The following is a 22070-nucleotide window of genomic DNA, read 5'->3' on the forward strand; positions in this document are numbered from 1 at the left end:
GCATTCTTCACCTTTCCCCTCAAACATCTTCACTTTATTGGTGAGTTTGGTTCCAGTTGATTCCTTTGGATTGTTATGATGTTTGTTTTTCCCTTTCTTACAGGGAACCTCCTGACACATTCACATAAAAATGCCTCCACTTAAAATACTTTATGAACAACAACCCCATAAAAATGGAGTAGTGGCATCCTTGTATTTATGAGCATCCAAAAGGCCTCCTGGCATTTTTATTTTGGTTAGCCTTCTGATTTAAGAACACGTGGCTTCCATTATCTAAAGTGAAGTCCTCGCACTTCCGTGACCTCTTACATAACCAGATGAGCTCTCCTGAGTCTACAGTCTTTGCTCACCACAACAAATGACTCCAACTTTCTTTTTAAATGTCTCCCCTTTTAAAATCATAGTTCCTTCCAGCGTGAGTGGAGTAACGGTGAACAATTCTGGTCGTACTGATTACCTGAGCGTTTCCTGGCTGCCGGCTCCTGGAGACGTAGACAACTATGTAGTGACACTCTCTCACGACAGCAGCGTGGTTCAGTCCCTCACCATTGCCAAGTCCCTCAGTGAATGTTCCTTCAGCTCCCTCACCCCAGGCCGGCTCTACAACGTGATCATAACCACAAGGAGTGGCAAGTATGAAAATCATTCCTTCGGCCAAGAGCGGACAGGTAAGGACGCATGAAGGGACAGAAGTCCGTGAGAACCAGCCGGCTACGTGGCTCAGGACATCACACGGCCCCAACAATCCTGTAATGATAGGATAAACGGCAGTTGACATCACAGAATGGTTACGGAGTCTTCATATTTTGACCCAAGAAACCCCTTATGTGAGCAGATGTTACCTTTAGAGTAAGACCAGCGCAGCTTTGGGGCCTAGAACACATATTATGTTCAAAGAGTGTAACACATATTTCTGTTTCGGGAGTACGTTCTGTTGCTAGGGCCTGGCTTTACATACGAGGGGTCTTCAAAAGCTCATGGGAAGATTGTATTATCCTGTAATTCTATTTTTCCACAAACTTTTTGAAGAACTCTCTTATATTAACTAACTAATCCTTATAACCTGATCGAGGTAGTCATTATTCTCCCCGTTTTACAGACCAGGAAACCAAAGTTCAGGGGGGTTAAGTAATTTGCCCAACTGTTGACCTTGTTAAACCGTCAAGTAAGTTTCAGTTTCTGGATTTAAACCCAGTTCTGAATGACTCCAGAGCCTACGAACCTCTCTGTCCTAAAATCCTTCCTGAAACATCTGTTGGTCAAGACCACTATTCATCCTTTTCCACACAAGGTGAAAATGTTAACCTCTATAATTCTAGGATTAGGGAGCAAAAATCATAGCAAAGGAAATGAGCATCAGGTCCTTGATGCACTGAAAGGAATTAAACTTAGACAGCTACCATTTTCTTGATATATTTATGTTTTCTGGGGTTTACATCTGAGATTTCTGCTTAAGGTTGGCATCAATATTTTGTCAGATCTTTCCTACTGAGCTATGGGTTTATTTTTGCATTTAAAAATATCAGTTTTTCCATGAGGATCTGGGGCAATCGACATCATCCTATTACCTAGCACATGGCCTGGGGCCTAGTAGGCCCTCAATAAATATTTGTTGAATGAATAATCAGAAATCACTTAGATCAGGGGTTTTCACCTGGTGCTCCATGGGTGGACTTTAGGATGTAGTAACCCCTGAAATTGTCCATGAAGTTGTTAGGAATAGCAAAGGCATGTGCATTTCTTTGAGGAGAGAGGGCCCATGGGTTTTATCAGATTCTCATAGTTTCTGTGACCTCCAAAAAGTTAGGAATCACTGATTTACATTGTTACAGAATGCTAGCACTGAAAGGATCCTTAGAATGATCTAATCTCATCTCCTTATTTGGAGATAAAGAAAGTCCCAGAGAGAAAGTATGGCTTCTCCATGGTCGCATGGCTGACTAGTATCAGAGCTCAGCCTAGCTCCAGCACTCTTCCATTACATCATGCTTTACCTGAGAGCAATACTCAGGGATATAAACAGATTATCCCCATCCTCATATAATTTAAAGTCTGATAATACTGATAACCATAATAAGGACTTAGATCCGAAAGCAGATTTTCCCTTACAAAACAGTCTTATATCAATGTCTCATCTTGATCATCTTGGAGCTTAAAAATCACCAGAAATGAAAGGATATGTCACCAACTACTAATCCCTTGCTTCCCATCAATGTCAATTCGTGAACATTTCTTACCCATATGACTTTGACATTGCAAAGCCTTTGCTAAGATTATTCTTAACTTTTTTTTTTTTTTTTTTTTTTTGTCTTTTTCGTGACCGGCACTCAGCCAGTGAGTGCACCGGCCATTCCTATATAGGATCCAAACCCGCAGCGTGAGCGTCGCTGCGCTCCCAGTGCCGCACTCTCCCTAGTGTGCCAAGGGGTCGGCCCTAAGATTATTCTTAAAGACAAGAAAAATGATCCTTTATTCAAGCACCCTCTTGACTCTTTTACCAGCGTGAACTTGGACTTAGTGCGTGACTAATCAAGGCCAATCGTTGCTCCCGCAAATCAGTTTAACTGGAGAGTCATGTATGAGTTGTTGTCTTGTTGATTTTAGCTGATTATCTTAATGCCCTTTTCCTTTTCTAATGCTCTTGTTCTCTCCATTTTGGGTGAAAATACCAGTATTTCTAATTCTGTTAAACATCATCTCACCATGCAGCAAGGCAGGTCTCACAAATTACCTCCAGTTCCACCCGGAGAGCCCCTTATTGACTTAGCACGGTACTCAGCCTAGTTTTTCTTCCTATAATGGTTTCTTTGCTCTCAGTAAATTGCCTGGATTATTGACCCTTCTTAGCCCGTACCTACAATGTCACTTCAAAATCGCTTCTCCTCAACTCTGTGATGACTAAATTCTAACAGCACTGTAATTAGTTTCAGGTAAATATCTTGAAGAAAGCATCTGTCCTTGCTCCATGGTTAGCTATATTCCAGCACAAAAACTAATCAGTAAACATAATCCAACAAAGGATATTAATGCAATGTGTAGGTGTGAAAAGCATCGTGAAAAATGTGGCTTAGATGCCAAAATACTGAATTTTCTGGGTCATTTCATGATTTGGGGGGAAAATAGGAGAGAAGACTTGAACACAGGCATGGCATGTGGTCAGAGCACAAATCCCTTAACTTATTCTAAACACAGACCAAGGTTGTACAAGCCTAGAGGACAGGCTAATATTGGGACAGAAGTTTAGTATCCTGGATCTGAGTTCGTGCCTCTTCTCAATGCTCCTTTTCATTAATATTTATAAAGTCCAATAATAGTCAAATAGTGAATCTATGGCCTACTGTTCAATTAAAATTAAACCCCAAATGAAAAATTAGAATATTGCTAATACCATGCTTTAATACAGAATTGCCTTATTTTAGTGTTCCTAATAACATTTACTTATTATTTATTTATTTATTGGTTGGTTGGTTGGTTGGTTGGTTGGTTGGTTGGTTGGTTGGTTGGTTGGTTGGTTGAGGGAAAAACCACAGGGTTCACAGAATTGCTTGTTTTTTAATATATTTTGGGGTGAGGAAACTCAAATGCACAAAATTGGCTTAACCATAATTCTTGGTTCAGAAAACCATGCATCAATTACTACTCTTATTTTTTAGGCATCTAGTTAGTAATTTTTAATAATTTAACATGTACATGAGAAACCACTACCTAAAATAAAAGCTAGTACCTTGACAATAATCTACATTAAATCATGTGGTTCCCACCTCACTAATCCATCCCAGGGTAGCCAACATCTTGATTCCTATGTTGTTTTCTCTTTTGCTTTCCATCTTTCATAGCTTTATTGCATCTACAAACAGTCCTAAAATTATGAGTTTTTAAAATTTTAGTTGCATGAACATTATAAAATAGATATTTTTAATGCAGCATATAATCTTTTAGGGACTAGATTTTTCACTTATTATATTTGTAGGATTTATCCATATTTTATGTTTTGATGTTAAGGGCAATAAATCTATATTTTTGTGTTTTGATTTAAGAAAAAAATTAATTATGACTATTATATAATATTTCACTGTGCATATATACAGATTCATTATCCAATTGGATTCATGATTCAATTCATTATCTGGGGAAGGGTTTTATCAGGTTTTGAAATTTTGCCAATCAAATGGATGCAAAATGGTATTTCACTGTGGTCTTGACTTGTATTTTCTTGATTACCAATGATGTGGAACATCTCTTCGTGTATTAATTAACTATATGTGTTTCCTCTTCTTCCATTTTTCTTTTGGATTGTTTATACTCTTCTTGGAAACTTTTTATCACATCTTGAGTCACCAAGGTATGCTGGAATTATTACTATCATCACCATCATGCATATTAATCATCAGTTATGTTTAATGTTCCATTTTATGCATGACATTTTGTGCAGGCAAACAACAGGATTAGAATAAATTCATCAGATTCAATTAAAAGATACATTAAATCACTCCAAGTAGTGTAACAATTTTCCCCCTCTGGGAATTTGTGATCTAGAGGCCTAAGATTTTTCTTTTAAATGCACACAATAAAAATCTACTCACTTTCCTTTATTGTCCCATGCTGTCATTTGTGATCAATTGCTCACTCAGAATCACTAAATCTTCAGCTGTTCTCTGTTCTCTTTTTCAGTGCCTGACAAGGTCCAGGGAGTCAGTGTTAGCAATTCAGCCAGAAGTGACTATTTAAAGGTATCCTGGGTACATGCCACTGGAGACTTTGATCACTATGAAGTCACCATTAAAAACAAAAACAACTTCATTCAAACCAAAAGCATTCTCAAGTCAGAAAACGAGTGTGTATTTGTTCAGCTCGTCCCTGGACGGTTGTACAGTGTCACTGTTAGCACAAAAAGTGGACAGTATGAAGCCAGTGAGCAAGGGAATGGGAGAACAAGTAAGTGGAATGATTGAAAAATCTGACAGTGGGTTGGGCTTGAAGGTCACTGCATAAATAATTTATCTGAACCTTGAATTTTCTCTACTTACTGATGAGTAAATTACATTCTCAGTAAGTCTCACTTGGAGCTAACACCATTCAGCCAAGCCATGGCCTATAATTACAGAATATTTATTGGTAGATAAAAGCAAGCTTAGTGGGAGAGCAGAAAGGCCAAATGTCCCATTTTTCTTCCCTGTTCTCCTGCATTGTGGCATTAAAATTCTAGACATCTTGGTTTATCTTATGATTGAGATCATAACTCATTTTATAATTACATCCTACCAACATTTAGCATATGAGATTTATGTCAGAAAAAAATTACAATTTTAATAGTTGCTTCCAATTTTTCTTGTTTAATTATGCGTGAAATAGTTCAAGTGGTTTATTTGGGGAAGGGAGATGTCTGCCAGTTCCTTGAATGTGATTCATAAATCATGTGTAGGTAAACTCTGATCAGTCCTTTTCCTGAGGAATCTTCTCATTTTTCTCTCTAGTCCCAGAGCCTGTTAAGGATCTAACATTGCGGAATAGGAGCACTGAGGACCTGCAGGTGACTTGGTCACGAGCTAATGGGGATGTCGACCAGTATGAGATCCAACTGCTCTTCAATGACATGAAAGTATTTCCCCCTTTTCACCTTGTAAATACTGCAACCGAGTTTCGATTCACATCCCTGACACCAGGACGCCAGTACAAAATTCTTGTGTTGACGATCAGTGGAGATGTACAGCAGTCAGCCTTCATTGAGGCGTTAACGGGTAACTTGAAATATTGTTCTTGAACCCTAAGTAGACATAGTGGTGTATTTAACATGTTGGGTAACCCTTGCCTACCGATTGAGAATTTAGAGGGGTAAAGAAGAGAGATGGCAAGAAGAGAAAAAATTATCTTGATAGTGACAATGATGCTGTCCGAGCTGGGTTAACAAAAATAAAGTATGATGCAGGGGAAAGGAGGGGGGAAGCTTTCAAAGAAATAGCATTGAACTGATGTGACTGGCTGGTGCTTGTGCGACATACATGCTAAATAGAAATAACTCTGTTGCTTGGGTACTACCTCTTTGAAACTCTATTAGTAACGTTGCTATAATAGTTAACATTTATTGCCAGTTACCATGAACCAGACCCACAGCAAAGCATTTCACATCTACATTTTGTTCAATCCTTACAACTCTGTGAGCTGGTTACAATGACTTTCATTCCCATTTTGCTGTTGAGGAAAATGAAACTTACAGAGGTTAAGAAATTTGCCTATAGTCCTACTGCTAGTAAATGAGAAAACCAAGACTTGGATCAAGACAATCTGACCAGCCCATCACTATGTTACTGGCATTCTTCATTTTCACTCACCGGCCTTGATCTCCCTCTCAACTTTCCCCCATCAACTTCAGTTCAGGCACAAAAGTCAGAGAAAAATGGCAAATTGATACTTTTTTGAATGTGCCTTTTTTCAGTAGATGCTGAAACATAAGAAGCATAAAAATTTTGGTTGAAAATTTCCACAGTTCATTCTCTAAGTGATGGCTTTTAAATTTATTTTCTTTTTTAGTTCCTAGTGCTGTCAAAAATATTCACATTTCTCCTAACGGGGCGACAGATAGCCTGACGGTGAATTGGACTCCTGGAGGGGGAGACGTCGATTCCTACACAGTGTCAGCATTCAGGCAGAATCAAAAGGTTGAGTCTCAGACTATCCCCAAGCATGTCTCTGAGCACACGTTCCACAGACTGGAGGCCGGGGAGCAGTACCAGATCGTGATAGCCTCAGTCAGCGGGTCCCTCAGGAACCAGATAGATGCGCTTGGGCGGACAGGTGAGCATCCCCCTGGAGAAGGGCCAAATTGTAGAATGCTTTATGGTTCCCCATCATGGGACCTCAGATGGGCTTAGCTATTTGCAAATCAGAAAATCCAAGTTTAAAACCACCTAAGTTTGTACAATTTAATGTGGTTTCAAGAGATTTTTTTCTGTTTTTCTTTCTTAATAGAGATTTCCAGAACAAATTAAAGGTAATTAGAAACCAAATGATTTCAATAAATTTTTATACTTGCTAAAGAATATAAAAATTTTAATTTTAACAAGCAGACTTCCATAACTACACATTTTTCAAAATTTCACTCTTTTCTCAAAATTCTTTTTTGAAGAAAAAAATATACCTGTGCCATCTACTTTACCTGTGATAGCTAAAGAACAAGTATCAAATGAATGGATAATGTATGTTTATTTATATTAATATCACTATTAATATATTATTTTTAAAACAAAAATAAGCTACAAGCACCTGTGATATGCCAGGCATTTAAAATGATCTCTAGTCACACTACAAGGTAGAGATCATTATCTCCATCTTACGGATGAGGAAAGTAAGGCTCAGAAAGTTTATGAAACTTTACCAAGGATACATGTAATAAGACCTAGAGCTGTAATTCAAATCTAGGCCCATCTGGCTTTAAACCTCATACCCTCTCTACTGTAATACAATACTTCTTAGATGTCTCTCATTCACATAATTATTTATTTAGTTGGGGCCTGGGGCTTTTATACCATGCCCTACTATGCCTCTTATTTCGTATCTATATCTATGCCCATGTATCTCCAATGTTATGTCAAGCAGTATGCTAGAAAGTAGGAATTCAAGAGCAAGACAGAGCCCCTGACTTCAAGAACTTTATAATCTACTGAAGGAGACAGAGAAGTAAAAAAGTAATTACTGTACAACATGGTAAGTGCTGAAATAAAAGTAATTATAGGGTGTTATCGGAGCAAACAAGAGTCAAGGAAGGCTTCCAGGAGGAAGTAATATTTAAACAGAGACTAAGAAGTCCCAGTGAAGTGTATGTGGACTTGGTTTCAGCAGAAAAAGCAAAGGGCTGGAGGTGAGAGAAAGCGTGGCATACGTGAGGACCTATATGCTATTTATCATGCTAGAATAAAGAATGTGAGCCATGCAGTCAGGAAGTAGATTGGCCACATCGTGAAAGGCTGTGTATGCCTATTAAGGTGTTTTCACATTATGAAAGTGCTATGAGAATATGCCTGACATAGTGTGGAGCTTGGAACACTAGGAGGCAAGGAAGCAAGGGGACTTATCAAGAGGCTATTGCAGTAATATGCACAAGAGATGATATTGTCCTAAGTAGAGAGGAGGGAGTGGATAGATTCAGGAGATATGAGATTTAGAACACAGAAATTATAAGACTTGTGTTTGATTATATGTAGAAGGGTGAAGATGACAGCCTAAGTTTCTGACTTGGACCAAGTGACAGGAACAAAGGACAATAAAGAAATTGGGGGAGGGAGATGAGGAGCCCAATCTGGGCATCTTGAGTGTTGGGTGTCTGGCACATCCAGGGAGAGATGTCATTTGCAAAAACAGGAGAGAGATCTGAACTGAAAGTTTAAATTTGGGAGTCATCACCTTCCAAGTGACAATTCAAACCATGGGATTGGATGAAGTCTAAGGAGATTATGTAGAATGAGAAAAGAAGTGAACCTAGGACAGAAAATGTTACTAACCAATGATATATTTTGCCTTTCATATCAGGAGCTCTAGTATAAACACTATTGTATACTACTACTTAAGTCAAGGCTTGAAGTTTTGACTTGAGTTAATGTTGGGAATAAAAGTCTAAATGAGAGACATAGTTCAGTCATTCATACTGCATTCATCAAATGTAAATTTGTTCAGCATGCTTCCATTTTCTAAATACATAGATAGGCATCTTTCTGCATATTTATCAGTGTCACTCTTACTAACTTTTTTACCTGTTTGACTTTAAGATTCTGTCTAAATTCAGAGGAAAAAAATGGAGAATCAAAGTAGTCATACAGATAATTCAAGCCAAGAAATACTTTCTCCTCTTTACTAAGTACACAAAAATGTCAATGCAGTATAAATAAAGCAGAGGCATCGTCTTCTACCAGCAGTTGATTTAGTTTTTCTCATTGGTTACTTTATCCTAAGTGATGAATTTTCTTGCTTCTCCTGTTTTCTTTGCAGTTCCAGCATCTGTCCAGGGAATAATTGCAGACAATGCATACAGCAGTCATTCCTTAATAGTGAGTTGGCAAAAAGCTGTTGGTGTGGCAGAAAGATATGATATCCTGCTTCTAAATGAAAATGGGATCCTTCTGAGCAATACATCAGAACCAGCCACCATTAAGCAGCACAAATTTGAAGATCTGACGCCAGGCAAGAAATACAAGATACAGATTCTCACTGTCAGTGGAGGCCTCTTTAGCAAGGAAACCCAAACTGAAGGCCGAACAGGTAACTAGCACAGCCTAATGTTTCATCCCAGATATCTCCTGGTCTACTGCTGTATAACACTGGGAGATGGTGTGTCTTTCTTGACACAGCAGGACATTCTCCCTGATTCACCACCTGCACGTCAGTCGGCCTGTCCACACAGGCTTCAGCCGACCCCACTCCAATATAGTTTTTAAAACTGGTGTGATTTGTTTCCTATTGCTGCTGTAATAAATTACCACCAACTTGGTGGCTTAAAAACCAAATTTATTACCTTATAGTTCTGGTGGTTAGAATCTGAAAATGGGTCTACAGGGCTAAAATCAAGATAACAGGTGTCGGTAGGCTGTGTTGCTTCTAGATACTTTAGGGGAGAATCTATTCCTTGTCCCTTTCTGCTTCTAGAGACTGCCCACATGCCTTGGCTCCTGGCCCCTTCCAGCAATGGCATCACTCCCACCCCTGCATCTATCATCACATCTTCTCTGCTCTCCTGCTGCCATCCTCTACCTTTTAAGGACTCTTGTGATTATATCAGTCATGACAGGGTCAATCCAGGATAGTCTCCCCATCTCAAGATCTTAACTTAATCATATCTACAAAGTCCCTTTTACCACATAAGGGGGCATATTCACAGGTTCCAGGGATTAGGACATGGACATTTGGGGGGGGGGCATTATTCAGACAGCCACACTAGCTAGTTGATTACTTATTTATTAAGCACCTAGGTCTGAAGGGGGTGGGTGATATCGATAGGGGCATAAAGATGAATTAGGCTTGCTTCTTGTCCACAAAGAGCTGCCTGACTAGTGGGGAAGACAGACACATGGACAAATAACAACAATAAATTATGATGAGAATAGTATATAAGAGAGGAACGTCCAACATCCAGGGCAGCATGGAGGGTCAGGTAGAATTGGGAAGTCTCCGAAAAGGGACATTTCAGGACTGTCATGAAGGAGGCAGCAATTCTCCGTGTGGAGAGAAGGTAAGAGAGCACCCTGTGCTGCTAGGCTGTCCTCTGCAAGGGCTGAGAAGAAACTGTGAGGAGTCGTGCGGGCTGACGTGTGTGTTGCACGATGGAAAGGTGGGGGAGGCTGGAAAGCCAGATTAGGGCTAAATGAGAAAATGCCTGGCCTGCCTTCCTCAGGAGTTTTGTTTGTTTGTTTATCTTGTAAGCAGTCTGGAGGCAACGAAAATTTTTTAGCCAAAGAGTAATTATTTTGTAATAAAAATTAGTACCCTAAAAAATAAAATCAGGTAGCAATGGGGAATGGATTCAATGGAGAAGAGACCAGAGGTGGGGAGTCCAGTTCATTAATTCACTTGTGATTGAGTACCTGCTATGTGCAAGGCACGGTTCTAAATGTGGGAGTCACAGAAGTGAATGAAACTCTCAAAGTCTTGAAGCTTAGATTCTAGTAGGGAGAGAGACAATAAACGGAATAAATAAGTAAAAGTTATAGGAGGTTAGAAAGTAATACAAGACAAAGAGAACATGAAAGCAGGAATGAGGGAGAGCAAGTGTTGGGGGCTTACGATTTTAGTCCTCAGAGGCTTCGTTAAGAAGGTGATATCTGAGTACAAATCTGAAAGAAGAGAAGGACAGTCATGCAAATATGTGGGGGAGGGGACCCAAGCAGAGCCAGCAGCAAGGCAGAGACCTCGGTGGACATGTGTCTGGCCTGCTGGAGGAGAGAAAAAGGCCACGTGGCTGGAGCAGAGTGAGTGGGAATGGAATGGGGGATGCAGCCAGAGAGGGAAGGGGTGTCATGAGAGCACTGCAGCCGTGGAAATAATGAGGGACTAAAGCTAAACTAATGCAAGAGCCCTGATGAAGAAGAGTGGACATAGTCAAGAAATATGATTGCATTAAATAACGTGGCACTGGTGACCAGTAGATTATACAAGGCGGAACAGAAGAAAATTCCACAGTTTCTACCGTGGGTGTCTAGTGCTGTTAATTGAGTAAGGTGGTGCTGTTAATTGAGTAAGAGAAGCAGGAGGAGAGAGGATCAAGGAGAAATCTACCAGGCTCAGTTCTGTATTGAGTTTGAGATGCTTGAATGACCTGCCCAGAGAGGGGACCGTAGCCACTCGGACATATGCGGCTGTGCTCCAAAGAAAAGTGAGTTCAACATAAAGGTTCGGACCAAAATCCTACTTAAATGCATAAAGTGAACGAGATTGATTGCTCAGCTAGCACTGAAGAAGTGAAGGGGACAAAGGATGGCACCATGGGAACTGACAACTTTTAAGGCAGACGTAAGGCGAGGAGAAAACAAAAAGAGCCTGAGAAAGAGCAGTCAGGGTAGAGGGAAGAGGACCCAGGCGAAATCAAGACAGATGTCCTGTTCTGTTTCCACCGGCATCATAAGACTTACGAGGAATCCTGCAGCATGTGCACCAGCAGTTTGGAAGCAGGTCATTTCTAGCAGCACATGACCACCTGCCAACAGGTAACACTGAAGGCCAAAGGGGCTGCAAAATCCTAATATAAACCTTTTCTTTAAAAATGATTTTGGCTTCTCCTATTGTTTCTCTTTCCCATATCCCTAAGTCCAATTTCCTCTTTCTGTTTGCTTTTCCCCTTCTTTCCCACCCGCTCTCTTCTCCCCACTGCCCTTCCCTCCAGTGGATATTTCTTAGATCTCTGATCTAGTTCTTAGTATTAGAAAACTGTTTAGTCGCACAGATCAGATTAACATTTATTCTATACCCCAAAAATGTCAAGAAAATAATTTCCCATTACAGATTTTTTGGTTCTCTTATGGCTTTGTTTAGTTTTTTGTTTTGTTTGTTTTGTTTTTAATTAATAGTTTTAGCATCAGTTATGTATGAACTTCAGGTTTCTTTGCTTCCATGAAGCAACCCTTTTTAAAAGCAGGGACTATGTGTTTTGAGTTGCTATTTGAGTGTATCCACACAGGCATGAATCCTGGGCTGTGTCAGGGATGTGCCAAAACTCAGTCTCATCCCCTTGCTCGTTGATTTTTCCAGTCCCAGCAGCTGTCACCAATCTGAGGATCACAGAGAACTCCACCAGATACCTGTCCTTCAGCTGGACCGCCTCAGAGGGAGAGCTCAACTGGTACAACATCTTTCTGTACAACCCAGATCGAACTCTTCAGGAGAGAGCTCAAGTTGACCCGCAAGTCCAGAGCTTCTCTTTCCAGAACTTGCTGCCAGGCCGAATGTACAAAATGGTGATTGTAACACACAGTGGGGAGCTGACTAATGAGTCTTTCATGTTTGGTAGAACAGGTAAGACCCAGATCTGAGCAGTAATGGATAACAAGGAAATTATCCCAGTATTCACTGGCTTTTTCTTGATTTGTCCTTAGTTTCCAATTCTATTCAGGATGAAGCTTAATAGGAAATCGGTGACCTTCAGCTTTTTGACCCTAAGTCAGACCTCTGATTATATATGAGCAATTGGTGGCCAGTTTTTGCACTGGCTTCTGTTCTTTTGCCTCTACCTATTTGCCTCACAGGGTTTGGCGAAGAATGAATGTGGCTCCTCCAGATTCATCACAGTGTAAGAGGGTTGTAAGCCATCGTGGGTCTGTTCAAGCTATGCCCTGCAGCTTTCTGCAAGACATAGATGGAGAGGAGGGCAGGTCCAGCGAACAGCAACCAGAAATTGGGCAAAAAAGCAGTGACTGCTGTGAATTGGAAACATAACACTAGATGAAATGAAAACAAAGAGTTCTAGGAAAATGAGAGAGAGACATCTCTCTGGGATGCAAGTACAAAACAGAATCTAGTCTTTTTCCATAATTTGAGTCCTTTACCTCCTATTCAATTTTTTTTTCTCATTTGACAATAGTTTTTGAGTGCTCTTCTGTGCCAGTCATGTAGCTCATGGCTAGAATATGACAAGGACCAAGATAGACAAAGCCTCTTACCTGGAAGAGCTCTATATTAGGAGAGAGGGGAGGGGGAAAGGACAGCAGCTTTTAAAGGGAGATAATTTGGGGATACCTTAAATTCTATGAAAGAAATGAGCAATGTCATGACAGTGACTTGACAAGGCAAGGAACTACTTTAGATAGAGCAGGCATTTCAGCTGAGACCTGAAGGTGAGGGGACCCATGTGAAGAACACCTTCCAAGGATACCCAACAGAAGTTCTCAGTTCGTCTTTTGAAGGGAATGAGAAAGAGCAGAGATAAGCCTAGATCACAAATAGAGTAGCCTAGATGGTAGATGTTACCATTTCCAGGGCAACCTGCCCTCTGCACATCCTCCCTTACCTGCTCATTAATGTTTACAGTTCCCCCCACAGAGGGCAGCGGGCTTCATTCTCCAAAGAGAAACAAAACTCAAATACCCATAGGACAGGTGGCAGCGGGACTAACTTAAACAATGGCGGGAGTGACTGTTAACAGTTCTTTTCCTAAATGAGGTTGTGCCAATACCGATTTTGGTAAGAAAGAGCATGAGAGAACTAAGAACCTAAAGGAGGGTAGAGAGGAAGAAAAGGGACCCAGAGAGGGATGGTGGCTGCCAGTGAGATGGGCCCAACTGGAAGAAGCCAGACCCTTTACCAACATTTTCTGGGCCTTTTATAAGCTCAGTTACAGACTACTTGCTTAGCATTAATTAACCATTTATAAAGATTTCATTTTACATGTTTATCAGGGTGCAGGTGGCAAGCACAACCTGTCTTGTTTTGTTTTGATTTGCATGTCTCTAGTCCACATGCCCCTAAATGTAAGTGACCTGAAGTGTAGACCAGAACTGACTCTACAATACGTACCACTCACCCATGTGCCCAACACAGCCCATATGCTCACCTATAGGCCAAAATGCCTCTGTTTCAGTTTTGTTCTCAGTAAGAGTTTTTCTTCTGTTTAAGTCCCAGCCTCCGTGAGTCATCTCAAGGGATCTAATCAGAACATGACAGACAGCCTTTGGTTTAGCTGGAGTCCAGCCTCTGGGGACCTTGACTTTTACGAGCTGATTCTCTACAATCCCAATGGTACAAAGAAGGAAACCTGGAAAAACAAGAACTTGACAGAGTGGCGTTTTCATGGCCTCATTCCTGGAAGGAAGTACACACTGTGTGTGGTAACTCACAGTGGAGATCTCAGCAGTAAGGTCTTGGGGGAGAGCAGAACAGGTAAGAAACCCAGTCGACAATGCCAAGTATTGGTGGGAAATAGCTTCCAAAGACACATTTTAATCAGGATTTTAATGACAAGAAATAAAATCAATAATGATGTGCCATGTGCTAACCCCTGAACTTGGGAAGGCACTATGGTACAGTGGATAAAGGACACAGACTTTGGCCAGAAAGATCTAGGTCCTTAGCTTAGCTCTGCCACTTAACTGTAGGAAGCTGGGAAGGTTGTTGAGCGCCTCCAAGCCTCAGTTTCCTTATCTGCAAAATGGAGATAATCATATACATCTCATTGTGTTGCTATAAACAGTGCTTTCCAACAATTGTGTTGCTATGAACAATGCTTTTATGTCTTGGGCACACATTGATAAGATTAATATATGTATGCCACCCAGGCATCAATCAACAAGGCTGTCTGCAACTGGACATAATTGTATGTGAACCCCAGCCCTGTCACCCCAAAATCTGATGGAATCAATATCTTTTGCACACTTTTAAACCATTCAGGGCACACTCATGCTCCATGGCACCCTGGTAAGCAAGCTCTGGTTATGATATTAAAGAAAAGGTATATGAAACATTTGAGGACAGTGCCTTAAACACTATAAATGAAAACTCCTATTCCTATATTATCATCATATTATCTTCTCCTACAAAGTACATTGAAAATATGTCTGATGTTGCTCAACTATCTTATTGTGTATATTATGGCACAATGTGATTATGTGATTTTTCACTTTCTCCAACATACAGCCCCAAGTCCTCCCAGTCTTATGTCATTTGCTGATGTTGCAAACACATCCTTGGCCATCACCTGGAAGGGGCCCCCAGACTGGACAGACTACAGTGACTTTGAGCTGCAGTGGCTCCCCAGAGATGCACTCACTGTCTTCAACCCCTACAATAACAGAAAATCAGAAGGACGCATCGTGTATGGCCTTCGTCCAGGGAGATCCTATCAATTCATTGTCAGGACCATCAGTGGTGATTCCTGGAAAACCTACAGCAAACCAGTTTTTGGATCCGTGAGGACAAGTATGACATGTTTCGTTACTCCTTATTCTCAGATGATGTGAGAGGAAGTAGAAGTTCAGCATCTTATTCAAAGGGGCTTAGTTTAAATCCACATTTTTACTTGGAATTGGTTGGATTTGAATTCAGGCAGAAGTCTGTATAGATTTGTTCATTCAACACTAACAATAGTGAACATGAAATAATCTCTGCCCTCGTGGAGCTTACAATTGGATATGGCAGGTACTATCATTAAACATGCAATTATATTTTGGGTGCGATGAAGGAGGTTAATGACAATATAGAAATATATGGTAAGGGCAACTGACCCAATAATAATGTTCCTAGAAAAAGAAACATCTAAATTGAAACCTAAGGGAAGAGCAGGAGTCCCCAGGTAGAGATGGGTAGAGAAGGGGAAAATATTCCAGGTAGAGAAAGTGAAATCTCCCTAGACCAGGGAGGAGAGAGATCTGCTAACAGAGGAACAGAAAGAAATTTAGTTGGGCAGAGCACAAAAGATGAGGAGTAAGAGAATCAAATCATCCAATGTCTTGTGTGGCATGAACAACGTTGTATGCCAACAACTTTGAACTTTATTCTGAACCAATTGAAGCCACTAAATTCCAACAGAGATATCATAATTATAACAACACTTTAGAAAGTCACTCTGGGTCCAATGTAGAGATAGATAGAAAAGGGCAAAACTGGAAGCAGAGGAATCAGTTGAGATATATCGTTGTATGTCGTAAAGATACAATACTTCAACAACGAAACGTACCAGTTTCTTCCCAAAGGCATTTTGTGATAGACACAATGAGCATCAAAAAAGCAAAGGTTTTCAGTGTAGGAACCTCAATCCAAATATTCATTTTTCAGTAATATCCAGTATCGGTAGCTTCCAAGATCAGATTAGATTAGATTGGTTGTTGATAAAATACATCATTAGAAATTGGAAATTTAAGCAAGTAACTTTTTCATTTGTTCAGTAAGCATTAACGCTATAACAGGTGTAAATTGTGCTCCATATTACAACCAAAGAGCAGTTTGGGATCAGATAGTTGTGTGTCAAGAGCAATATGCAAGAAAGAACTTTCCTTTATAGCAAGCTCAGGATGAGTTTAGTGGCTCATTGTGGACTGCATTAATCAAATCTGCTAAGCAGAACACCATGCACTGGTTACAAACCCAGGGCAGGACTCTAAACACTTCTGCCCACTGCAACTTGGTGTTGGAGAAACACAATGTAGTCAAACACTGCATGGAACAAAGCTTCACCTACATAGAGAAGAGAGAGAGGAAGACCAGCTTCAATTGTGTGCACCAGTCCCGCATGGACAGCGTGTGTCTCCCGGCAGCCAATGCAGGGTAATTGGCTTTGCACACCCATCTGATTACGCAGTAGAAGGTCCTTGTCCCCTTTCCTCAGAGGACAGATGTAGGATTGCTGCTGGCTGGGTGCCATGTGATGCACATGCTGAAGCAGAACTGAAGGGCACACACTGAGCTTGCAACAGGGAAAGATATTCCCACTCGAGGTGATAAACCCGGGCGGTGTGGGCTCCTGCTCTCTCGGTAAGGAAGCGTTCTATAGTCCCAGGATTGGGTCTCAGTCTTTCAGTGAGCCTGTGCTTGTGAGCTATGAACTTCACAAGAGCTGCTCATTCTTCTCAGTCCCACCTCTCTTATGGATGCAAGAAGAGTTGTGCATTTTTTTTCTGTCTGTTCAGCTTTTTACATGTTGTCAGGATGGAGTGGCGACTTCCAACCTCCTTACATGCAGAGCTGGAAATCGGAAGTGGTACTTATTTCTTAGTGAATGGGGACATGACCTGAGTCTTGGAAGACAGATGGGATTTGGTAAGAGTAGGAGAAAGAAGGAAATGATAGAGGAGGTTGAAGCAAATTTCCATGTTATTTTTTTCCACTAATTATCAGAATTATGGATTAGGCAGAATGTTTTGGGTCTTAGCTCTGACTTGGTCTGAACTGGGTTCAAAAGATTAATAAGCAGTTAATGTCAGAAAAGACACAATTATTGCATACCTCAAAAGCCAGTTCTTCCCCTGTTCTGAAAAATCTTTGTGTCAATTTTTCTTTTTCTAAACCATTCTCATCTAACCTCTTGTGACTTAGCTGACATTTGTAGACCTTGATATAGAACAAGAGTTTATTGAGTGGCACCCAGATGCTGAGTGTTTCAAAGCCGTGAATGTTTAGGACAAGAATTTCTAAAACAAAGCATGTGTCAGGAAAAGGTAGGTTGTATTCCAAATAGAGCATTCGGTACTGCCACTATAAGGGACTACTAGACCAACACATAGTTTTTAGAAGATCATCTATGTAATGGGTCCTTCATGAGCTGAAAAAATGACCTATCCTACAAGCAGGGTTAGGGCCATTGGCTGTTCAGGGACACAGGGTCCCATGTTTAGAAAGGTCCCACACTTGATTTAATTTTCTGCTGTTACCACCTTGAAATTCTTAATAATTTTTGAACGATGGGCATCATATTTTCATTTGGCACTGAGCCTTGAAAATTATGTAGCCAGTCCTAGCTACAAGGTTTATAAATGGACATATAATTTTAATTTGGGGAGGTGGAAGTGGTGAAGAAAAGATGAAAGGTAAAATTTGTAACAGGGACCATAAAAACCTAACAACAAAATAGAGTGGGTTTTTCCTGTTCAGTGTCCTTAAAGTCAAGCTAACTGTCTTTTGCCTTTTTTTAAAAAAAAATCCTTTCCCACAACATAAAACGTTTTTGCGAGCCTTTTTGATGGGTTGACATCATGGACTATTGTCACCTGAGAGTTGTTACTGTATTTTGTGCTATGGTCAACAGAAAATGGGTGGGCTTTCAACTCCTGAAATGAAATAAGATGGTCTAGACCTAGGTTTTCAGTTCTATTCCAGAGCCTGAGGGCTCCTCAGAAATTCTTGGGGGAGGGGACACACAAGGGGAGGTCTTAGGAAGGTCTTCACTCCAGTTCAGCACCTCTGATTCCCAATGCACACTTAAAGCCATAGGACCAGAGCCCCTTCCATTTTACATATTGGGGATCTGAGAACTTTTCTTTTTTAAATGGCTCAGCTGCCAAAATTAAAATTCAGAAGCTATCTATCTAAACCATACACTTTAGCTTCACAGCAAATAATTAGACATGCTGGGCATACAGCTGGTAGGGGAGGCCTGCGAAGTTTGGTCATTAACCTGCACTACCTCATAAGTGCTCTTTCGGACTTAATCTTTTGCTCGTTGTGTCATTCACATCAACAAATAAGATCAACTACCATTTATTGAGTCTCTACTATGTGTCAGCCACTCTGTTAGGCAGAAAAAACTGAATGACTATAAGCTGAGGGGCTGGAACAGCATGCCGTGTATGGGGAACCACAGCAGTTTCAGTGCCTGGAACATGGCACGTGAGCAGGGAGTGGCAGGCAGCAAATAAGAGAGGGAGACAGAAGTCAGGGCCTAGGAGAAAACAAGTCAGTAGTACCATTTCGTAATGCCCTCATTACAAGAGCTAGCACTTCCTGGGTAAGTACTATGCCAGCCACTCTTCTAGGTGGATGTGCATGTTTCAACTCACTGGATCATCACAATAACCATATGAGGCAGGTACTCCTCATTTCCCCATTGTTCAGATGGGGCACAGAGATGTAAAGTAATTTGCCCAAGAGTACACAGCTGGTGAATAGAACTTGTATTCAGTCTGGCCGAGCTACTCTGCCCCACCTTCTGTCTGACTTCTGCTACTCGATTTCAGTGCCCACATGTGCATTTGTGTTTCCAATCATGTTGTCACTCAAATGATTTTCTAAAGGGATGACATTTTAACTATTAACATTTCTCAAAGTGGGGTCTGGCAAGCAGAAATTCCCTTAGAGATCCATGAGAATTTTTCTCAACATAGATAAATTTTGAGAACTATTTATTTAGATCTCAGAACTAATTGGATCCAAAGGAGGTGAAAACATGTTTCTAGGGAGTTCTGAAATGTGTCTCCTCTCTCTTCAGAGCCAGACAAGATACAAAACCTGCATTGCCGGCCTCAGAACTCGACGGCCATTGCCTGTTCTTGGATCCCTCCTGATTCTGACTTTGATGGGTATAGCATTGAATGCCGGAAAATGGACACCCAAGAAGTTGAGTTTTCCAGAAAGCTGGAGAAAGAAAAATCTCTGCTCAACATCATGATGCTAGTGCCCCATAAGAGGTACCTAGTGTCCATCAAGGTGCAGTCGGCTGGCATGACCAGCGAGGTGGTTGAAGACAGCACTATCACAATGATAGACCGTAAGTGTCCCTGGAGGTCAACACGGAGCCTCCTGTCACACAGAGTAAAAGGACTTTGCACCTTTCTCTATCATATCCATCACCACTGTCCACTTGCATACAGTTCACTTTTACATAAGCCTGTCTTGTCACTTGAAGAAGAGGACCTAAAAGGTGCCAGGAAATAGAAACATTTCTCTGGATAAAGTACCCTGAGAGCAAACAAGTTAAATAATCTTGAAGTACCTGAATGAGTTAGTATTTACATACATCACTTTGCCTGATAGACTTATAATGGACCTTTTAAGCAATTTGATGCTACAACCTCAGGAAATCCTGCTGAGGAACTGCCTCTGTCATTATGTCTAGTGCGCCATTGGCAGATCCCTTCCTCTGCCTGCTTCCCTTCAGGAGAGGAGGAGAGTTTTTTGATTACAAGCTTTAAACACACACACACACACAGTCTGATGTAGGCGAGTGGAGTCTTTCATTTCACTAACTGTTGTTTCTGATGTGAAAGCAGAGCTGTGACCCCTTTTGGTTCCTTCCCCACCTCTTTTCCAGGCCCTCCTCCGCCACCCCCACATATTCGTGTGAATGAAAAGGATGTGCTCATTAGCAAATCTTCCATCAACTTTACTGTCAACTGCAGCTGGTTCAGCGATACCAATGGAGCAGTGAAATACTTCACAGTGGTGGTGAGAGAGGCTGATGGTAAGTTATCAGGAGTTAACTCTACCGTAAGAATTTCTTTCTCAAAGGTCATGGGACAACTTAAGATTCTAAGAGTAGAAAACTTAATTTTTTTATCACTCAGCTCTATCTCTGCGGGATTCAGAGAGGGGTAACCAAAAACTGCTCAAAGGCTCCTCGGCAATAAAACCTACTTTCCTCTGGGTTTAATTAATGGGAGAATAGTGATTATAGTAGCTATGGCAATAACAACAGTAACCACCACTGACTGAGTCCTTCCTATGTGCCGGGCACTGGTGGAAGCACATTGCATTTGTTGACTCATTCGATCTCGTTCACTTCTCTTTTCTTCTGCCATTAAACAGCAATATGCTTCAACTCTCCTCACCCCTCCCTGTCTCATATACCTCCACCAACCACATACTCCCAAACCACCCACCAATTCACAAAAATATCCAAAGCTTGAAAAAGGGAGAAAATGTTCATGAGAAGCATTCCTCTTTTCTCTACTTAATTTTGAACGGTATGTTTTATTCTCTAGTTTCCTATTCCATATCTACCTAATCCCTACAAACTGGGCAAATACTAGGTGATCGTTATCAAGACATTCCATAAAACCACTGAATATGTTCTTTAGCATTTATTGTATCAGTATTTGTCAACCCACCTGTAGGAGTGTTGTATCTGGGATTCATGTCTGTGTATTTGCCATTGAGGTCTTGTGTGTTATTTCTCCAAAAGAGATGCCTGTGCGTGGAGTGGCATTAATATATTTTACCTTCCTTAAATTTTTCTAAATTGTTTAAGGTGCTGCACAGGAGTTTCTTGAGCATCCCTGACAAATTTTGACCCATTTGTGGGTAAGGGGGAACCTTTAAACCTGAAAAACACTGAAGCAATTTCTAGGCTAAATGGTATTTTAGTCTCACTGGATTTCTAACAGTCTATGTGCTTTTACATTTTATTTAATTGTACTAAAGCTAGTTATGCATAATTAATTAAATAATTTCAAGGGTCAATGGTGCATCCCAGATTTCCTCACACCTCATAATTGAATATAAATTGGTGAACTCTGGAAAGACTTTAGATTTAATTACTACATGAATATAAGGCAGTAACCGAAAAAGAAGTCACCCCCCAGAAAGTAGCCTTGTGTTCTCTAGCCAGGTAGGTTTCCATTATTGATGTCTGTAGAGATGGGCTGTGGTCCCCTGGTGATCTAAGGTAACAATCCATCTCACATAAATGTAATTTATGCATATACACTCATGCTAAAGGCAACATTTCTTAACTACTGCCAACAAAATAATACCTCGAAACCCACTCATTGTGAGCATATTTTATTAAATAAGAGTCCAGGATGCTGTGATGATGAACCCCCACAGTACCACTCCTTGAAGTTCATTGTAAATGATATCTGATCTTTATAGTATTTATCTTCCTAATTATGCTTTTCTCCAGCCAACATCAAAAGTAATTTTCAGTGCCAAAACACACAGTAGGCTGGGTGGACGGGGGAGGAGTTCTGGGAAGTGCTCTGAGTGAGGGGCCAAATTCGAGCCAGGATTAAACTGTACTCAAGATAACAGAGCCACACAGAGCAGCTATCAGACGAGGCGTGGCAAGTGGAACGTGTCTTGTGGGATGACTGCTCTGGCCTGGGACATGATTTCTCTTATCTTTTTCCTATTTCCCAGGTCATAGGGGCTTCCTTATTAGCTTAACTACAATG

At 40.8% G+C, this 22070-nt stretch overlaps 1 protein-coding gene across 2 annotated transcripts in view; it reads left to right on the plus strand.

The window, feature by feature from the left end:
- PTPRB (protein tyrosine phosphatase receptor type B) overlaps positions 1 to 22070 on the plus strand; it is a 111623-nt gene that overhangs the window by 59070 nt on the left and 30483 nt on the right. For both annotated transcript variants that reach the window (XM_063074620.1, XM_063074621.1), the window contains 10 exons: positions 405 to 668; positions 4672 to 4935; positions 5475 to 5738; positions 6529 to 6792; positions 8980 to 9249; positions 12229 to 12492; positions 14089 to 14352; positions 15106 to 15387; positions 19388 to 19666; positions 20210 to 20359. In XM_063074620.1, coding sequence (XP_062930690.1) covers positions 405 to 668; positions 4672 to 4935; positions 5475 to 5738; positions 6529 to 6792; positions 8980 to 9249; positions 12229 to 12492; positions 14089 to 14352; positions 15106 to 15387; positions 19388 to 19666; positions 20210 to 20359 — 2565 coding nt within the window. The remainder of the gene's footprint in view (positions 1 to 404; positions 669 to 4671; positions 4936 to 5474; positions 5739 to 6528; positions 6793 to 8979; positions 9250 to 12228; positions 12493 to 14088; positions 14353 to 15105; positions 15388 to 19387; positions 19667 to 20209; positions 20360 to 22070) is intronic.

Source organism: Cynocephalus volans, chromosome 12 (genome assembly GCF_027409185.1).
Source record: "Cynocephalus volans isolate mCynVol1 chromosome 12, mCynVol1.pri, whole genome shotgun sequence".
Taxonomy (NCBI): domain Eukaryota; kingdom Metazoa; phylum Chordata; class Mammalia; order Dermoptera; family Cynocephalidae; genus Cynocephalus; species Cynocephalus volans.